Source organism: Alosa pseudoharengus, unplaced genomic scaffold, assembly GCF_046254945.1.
Source record: "Alosa pseudoharengus isolate Yale_2024_CS ecotype anadromous, Long Island Sound unplaced genomic scaffold, YU_APseudo_1.1 YU_APseudo_1.1_scf_2, whole genome shotgun sequence".
Lineage (NCBI taxonomy): Eukaryota > Metazoa > Chordata > Actinopteri > Clupeiformes > Clupeidae > Alosa > Alosa pseudoharengus.
Window position 1 is genome coordinate 59212190 of NW_027468663.1, and position 7616 is coordinate 59219805.

At 41.7% G+C, this 7616-nt stretch overlaps 1 protein-coding gene across 1 annotated transcript in view; it reads right to left on the reverse strand.

Moving 5' to 3' along the window:
* reep1 (receptor accessory protein 1) overlaps nt 1–4729 on the reverse strand; it is a 16681-nt gene extending 11952 nt beyond the window's left edge. The window contains exons 1-3 of the mRNA XM_076296108.1: nt 4667–4729; nt 2794–2866; nt 484–560 (exon numbers count right to left, since the gene is read on the reverse strand). Of these exons, the coding sequence (XP_076152223.1) occupies nt 484–560; nt 2794–2866; nt 4667–4698 (182 nt within the window). The 5' untranslated portion in view covers nt 4699–4729. The remainder of the gene's footprint in view (nt 1–483; nt 561–2793; nt 2867–4666) is intronic.
* Between the last annotated feature and the right edge of the window lie 2887 nt (nt 4730–7616).

Sequence of the window (7616 nt, forward strand, 5' to 3'; positions counted from 1 at the left end):
ACGAATGTCGTCTTAAAGTGACAGGCACTCAATTAGACCTATACACTACTGAACTGAACTGAATGCTACCTCTGACTAAGAATGCATTACTTTGCACTTGTATAGTCTTTTATTTTGGAATCTTAAGAGCAATATTCCAATGTTAAGGAATTCATGTTTTTTTCATTCAGATATGTAAATCAACATGTATAAGTTGCTATTAGTCAATTAATGGGGAGATAATCGATAATCGAATCGAATCGAAATAGAATCGGACTGAAAAAATGAATCGTTAGATTAATCGATGCATCGAAAAAATAATTATTAGATTAATCATTTAAAAAATAATCGTTTATCCCAGCCCTACCTCTAACCCCCCCCCCCCCCACCCCAAATAAATACATCCAAATACATCCATTCCCCTCACCACCCCCCCCCCAAATAAATACATCCATTCCCCTCTAACCCCCCCCCCCCCCAGATGTGAGTGTGAGCAGCTCTCACCAGTAGAGGAAGATATCAGTGAGGACTTCCGCTGTGGTGAAGAGAGCGAATATAATCCAGTACATCATCCATTTCACCTGCAGCACAAACAACAACATCAACAACAACACCATCATCATCCATTTCACCTGCAGCACAAACAACAACATCATCAACAACATCAACAACAACATCATCCATTTCACCTGCAGCACAAACAACAACATCATCAACAACATCAACAACAACATCATCCATTTCACCTGCAGCACAAACAACAACATCATCAACAACATCAACAACAACATCATCCATTTCACCTGCAGCACAAACAACAACATCATCAACAACATCAACAACAACATCATCCATTTCACCTGCAGCACAAACAACAACATCAACAACAACATCATCCATTTAAGATGCAGCACAAACAACAACACCGCCACTTCACTCCGAGCTTCAGATAACTAGCAAACAACACCAACACACACATGTACACACACACTATACAGATATACAAACAACACCAACACACACATGTACACACACACTATACAGATACACAAACAACACCAACACACACATGTACACACACACACACACACATGTACACACACACTATACAGATACAAACAACACCAACACACACATGTACACTACAGATATACAAACAAATAAACAAACCAACACACACACACACACACTACACAAGCAAACACACACACACACACTACACAAGCAAACACACACACACACACACACAGTACTCGCAAGCAAACAAACCAACACACACACTTACACAAACAAACAAGCACACACTCACACACAGGGTGCGATTTGTGTAAAAACCAGAGGGGGGGATGATTTTGAATAAGTTTGTAAACCCCCCCCCCCCCCCCCCCCACCCAAAAAAAAAAAGAACGATTCATAGCCTAGTAATGTCATGGCTAATAATACCCTATATTATTTTTGCCACCTTTGTACCTCCTCTAATGCAGGGTAGGACTACGTTTTGACAAGCATACAAATTCACCTTGTTCTTGCCCCATCTGAAATGACTTCTCTACTTTTGCTGCCTCCATCCTTTCTGTATTTGTTGTGTAAAAAAACGTTGTATATGATGGCACTGAAGTCTTAAGTTAGTGAATTGGCTGACAGTGTTAGTTGGTAACCAAATAGCCTACACATTGCGCTACACGCTGCGTAGGCTACGTGCATTCTCTTTCTTGCTGATTTGCGTTCAGTAGCCAAGTGCGTAATATTGCAAAAGTTGAAAAAATAAACGTGTTTATTGTAGCCTACAGAAAATAAATAGCCTATCATACTGTCAGTTAATTGCCTACAGTGCAGTGAAGATTTTGGAGAGTAAAGTTATAGGGCAACTTGAAGTTTTATGAAAATAATTTACGAACCAGAACATAAAGACCATGAAGCTTCTATTTCTTGCAGCTGTTAAAACACCCGCTAGATAGTTTAAATACCCACCAACATTCGTTTTTGCAGTACAGATTATTTCTAAAAGTTATTTGTCTACTACTGGCTGATTTATCAAACGAGTGCTTTCTCGTTCGTCCTCCGCAAACTACAGGTGTTTCGGTAGAGAGCCATTGAATAATCGATGCCAAGCAATTTCTGTAACACTTGTTGTGACATTCAGCAAATATCTCCTCATTTAATGTAAGTTCCTTCAGACAATAGGCCTACGTTCTACTCTACGTGCAGTTGTCCTCCATCTCAGTTGCATCAGTTTTCTAATTTTGAAGGTTCTAAAACATTATTATGCTTCACTGAATCCTTCTCGTTTTATTTCATTCGTCCAGCTAACTTTTCCATTGAACCTAGCCATTTATGATGGATTACACACTCGACATTCTGAAATGTCCTGCACGATCAAGGCCAAATTAAGTTATCACGCAGCCACTGTGTCAGCAGCGTCAGTGCTGACGGTGACGGTGCGTTTCTGATGTCAGATTATTATGTAGGCTAGCCTACTAGACTGTTCTCACGTTGAAGCGTTTTACTTATATAGCATTAATCAATATGAGGGGCAGAGGGGGATAAATGTTGTCCCCCCCGACGATAAAAATAATTTAGCAGAGGTAGGGATAGGAAAACCAAAGGGGGGGAAATCCTCACCATCCCCCCCTACAAATCGCACCCTTCACACACACACATATGCTGTTTGGTGAATAGTCTTTAGCACACACACACACACACACACACACACACACACACACACACATGCTGTTTGGTGAATAGTCTTTAGCACACATGCTGTCTGACAATCTGTCGGAGTCTTTAGCGTTTTCATGTCTGTGTCGTACTCACATATTCTCTCACATCCTTCGATTTCACAGCTTTGTAGGAGGAGTATGCAGGGTACAATGTCCCAAATACGAGCCTGGAAACACACACACACACACACACACAGAGGTAAAGGTGGGGAACAGTGGATTCAGCCACAGGGAACAGAAACCATTGATGTCTTGAAAGGAGCCCAAAGTAGGTTAACAGGCCCAGCAGCTTGAAGTATTATGTAATCACACACACACACACACACACACACCGCAGAGCTTAATCTGAAATGTGTTTACCACTAACAAGAGAAGCCTTGTTAGCGTAACAAAATATCAGCTCAATTCCAGAGGCATCCCGCATCCCTTACAACCACACACACACACACACACTGAAGCGCTGAGAGGGTGTGTAGAAGGTCAGACATGGGCGCCCCAAGACACCGCTACTGGCCCGAGGAATGACCCTCGCGCAGCGGACACCGCGCATAAGCATGTCAACCTGTGGTGCTACAGCACTGACCAGAGCAACTACAAAGCTTTCAAATACAAAACAAGCGCGTGGTTTATGGTCTGGCTTGAGCTACACACTGTTGTAAGATGTTGTTGGTGCGCCAAGTTTACATTCTGCACGCCGTTATAAATAGCTTGTCCCGCTATGGGCTTGCTCCTGAAAAGATCAAAGGCTTCTAGTCTCGGCTGTTCTGTTGGTGGGGTTAAATTATGATCTTAGAACGCTGTTAATGGACGAAATTGGTTGAGTTAAGCTGAGCTGGTGTCTTCACCACCTGCGTTTCCCGATTTAAATGTGTGGAGATTCTGGAGGTGGCCAACTCCGCAGCTGCTACCACTCTACCCCGATCAAATGACCGACCTACATACGTGGGCTTGGCCCGAGACTACTCGTGTCGGCTCGCAAAAAATGGTCACCTCCTCTGTACGCAATATAGAGACAGAATTCACCAAACCGAGCCCGTGAATTCACCAAAACCGAGCCCGTTGTCGATCGCGGTCACACAGACACGCGGAAAGGGTGTCATGGCATAATCTAAGAGTCGGGTGTCAAGGAAATGTTGCTGGATCTCAGCGTCAGTGGCTACACAGACGAAGACTGTAACCTGATATTGTAATCTAAATTTAATTGAATAAGGGCCGACCTATTTAGAGATTTGGCCCACATGCGGTATCCGTCAACGGAGCAGCGGCGTGAGTAGGCTAGTGGAACACAGATGTTTTTATTTTCTTTGAGGATTACTGTCCAACCCTTAGCCTGCGGTGTCCAGATAACAGCATAACACCACTTCAGTCACGAGACGGGCGATCTGTCCCATTGTGTTCCGCATGAGACATCAATATACCGCCATGCAGCCGATCTGAGCCGTAGGCTACAGTATGGCTTTGTCTCAATAAAGAGCCGGCTCCAGCCTCACGCTGATGCACATATGTTATTGTGCTATGATATAGCCTAGTCTTAATATAACCGAATGCGTATTTCAAATACTAATTAAACATCCGCTGCCGTGACAGACAACCTCGCCCGCCTTTGTCTGGCACGCATTCCAATAAAAATCACTCTGTCCAAAGGCTGCGAATCACGGCACCGTCCGGCTTCAAACGCGCATTCTGCTCGCTTATCGGCAGGACCGTATGATGTGAAAATTCAGCTTCGGGCGACCGCACGCGGACAGCGACGCTTCCCAGCGCCCATCTCCAAAAAGCCCGAGTCACGGCGCGTCTGTGATTCAGCCCTCTGCTCGCAAACATGAGCAAGCGGTCACTGCTCTGATGGCACCAGGTGCCTCGCGCAACAATCACAACACGACCCCCTTATGTCCATTACAGGAGAATAGGTGCACCCGCCACCCCACAGATCGATTCTAGAGAGAAGCGTTTTAAGAATGACTTACACAACAAGTCTGGAGATTATCCACGACACCATCGCGCTGTGGACGGCGGCAAGTGGGTTCGTGTTGTCAGCTCAGCTGGGAGGAGTTGCCCTCGCGATGGCTGCTTGTTGCCATTTGACAGCCAGGAGCGCGCGCGTCAAGCTGCGTGAAAAGGCTCTGAATCAGGGAATATTCATAGTGATATATTTCCTGATATGTGTAATATCAGGAAATATATTGGTTGATATGCTCCTGATATTTTAGTGCCAATTGCCATATCAGGAGCATATCAAAAGTCCTGAATGGGACTGCGACGACATGCAAGATTTCCAGACTTCATATTCTCACCTGATATGATCCATGTTTCAAGTATTAGCTACTTATATGACCCCGGACACCTCTTGTTCTTGTTCCCATATACCCCCTGATATGTCAAACATGGGACTACGCATATACTGCCCATATACTGCCGGGCACAGCTAATTTCGCAGGCATTTATGTGTATGCCTTTATTTGCTTTTCCATATGCTTTATGCCTTTATTACTTATATCATATATTTAATGTTTTTAAAATTAATCATGTGATTTATGTATGGTGATTTATGTAATGGTTTTAAACGTGAGATAGTCCTACATAACCAACACTAAGCTTATTGTGCAACTTTAACTTAATTAATATTTCATATTAATTTTACATACACTTAATTACATTATTTACTTTGAATTACACCTGCTAAATCCCAATGACTTATTTTACTTTACCATGAAAATTCATATACGACAGGCAATAAAATGTGTTACATGGCCTTTATTGTATTTATCAATCAATATTCAAATCAACATGGCTTTCTCGCCTGCAGTAGGGGGCTTACGCAGTGACACTCGCCCCCTCTCAATGACCTGCCTCGAGTGAGAACAGAGACTTCTGCTTGACCTCAGTGGTTTAAACAGTCCATGGTCTGGGTGTGAAATGTCCTTTAAAACATTTTGGGCCCTTGTCCGTACTGTTCTGGTATAGATGGTAGGGAGAGGTGCTCTGATGGTCCCTTTGGCAGTAAAAGTCAGGTGTCTGTAAAAAGAGAAAGAAAGTATATCTTACAATTGACCCTGTCCATGAATATAATTAACTCAGCTTGTGTGACAAATAAAAGCAAACCCACAATAGCAGCCTAGACGTCAGGTGCAAAAGTTAGAAGTAATGGAGATATGTATTGCAGTTCTGCTCATAAGTTTACATAACCTTAGCATACACATACATTTAAAAATCATCTGATCTTAATGCCTTAATTTAAAAAAATGAGGAAAAATTCAACCTTTAAGGAACACTTATTTATTTACGATACATTATTCATTCACAAAGAAAATTGTTGTCCTTAAAGGCTGGATTTTTCCTCATTTTTTAAATTAAGGCATTAAGATCAATTTCCAAAAGTATCATACCTAATTGCAACACTGTCTGCAGAAGCTCTTGCCTTCTTGCTTAAACCACCTTTCTGATGCCTAACATAGATCCTCCCCCATCTGACGTGCAGTGCAAGCCTCTGGCTCCAGGCTGGGACTTGCTGGATGGCACCTAAAAAAATAAAACAGCAATTGCTATACATTATGTTATTGTTGATTAAGATAAAAATCAAACATTAAAAAATAAGTTGGTAAGTCAATCAGGTGTACAAACAAAAATTATAATTACCTTATGAAGGCACCTTTGCCACCATCACCATCAATGTTAATTCTTGATATCAGTTTATTTGTGAGGGTTTCAGTTTCTGTAAATAGAAAATAAGATTTAACTAAATTATGATTATGCTCAGTTTGGCATATATTCAACACATTATTTACATTACCACCAACATAATGGTAAACATGGCTAAACTTCAAAATTCAAGACTATTATTAAAAGCTACAATAATGATGATTAGTTTCTGTATTAATGCATTACATTGCACATTTGTCAAACAAATTAGAGTGTGCACAGTGACATAGCCCTCATTCAAAACACACAAACACTTACAGCATGTTGAGGGCAGCAGCCATCGCTTCCAGACATAGTCAAGTAGCATGTAGTAGTAGCAGGACAGACCGACTTTGCCCTGGTCTGTTGATGGAGCCCACTAGTCATAACAACAGACACATGAAAAAAGGGGATAAACTAAACACAGCAACAGACACAAATACATGCAAACACATTATAATGTTATTTGCTATTCTACGTGTGTGTGTGTGTGTGTGTCTGTCTGTCTCTACCTGGTGAGCGAACTCTCTTGCGGGATTTGAACTTCTTTTGCATGGAAGTGGCACACATTTGGAATATTCCAGAATGCACTCAGTGTTCTCAGGGAAGCAGTCCTCACAACTCACTGCCTGCAAACAGGAAACAGGGGGAAATTAAGATTAATAAATTGCAAAATAAGCTTACACATAACATGAAAAGGCCATCACTGAAGCACTAATGCCCTCACATGCATCTTACAATCTTTCATCTTTCAATAATCTTACCCAAATCTGGTCAAGTCTTCTGGTGTAAGGATGGTTTAATATAACACTATATGTCAGGCCTACCCTTCACAAACTAAAGATCCCTTGACTTGTCGGCATCATATTGAGGTAGCCTACGTCAACCCCCTGTTCACGTTAGCCTGCATGGTCATTAGCAGCCACTATAAATGTCGGAGAAGTTATAGCTAGGTTAGCTAACGTACTTGTGCCTGATAGCCTTGGCCATTTCATTCAAACTAAAACTTTACATCCATAACGAAATCTCAGACAGACTTATTGTTAAATATGATATTCCTACCATTCCAGATATTTCACACAATGGTAAAGTTAGTTATTGGAAAAGTTAACATTAACAGCTAGCAGCTAACGTTATCGATGTTAGCTCGCTATCGATAGCTAGCAAACGTTAGCTGATTCTAACACGACTAATGCTAAAAACAGTATTTTCCTAATTAATTCCAGTTTTCAATTGGCA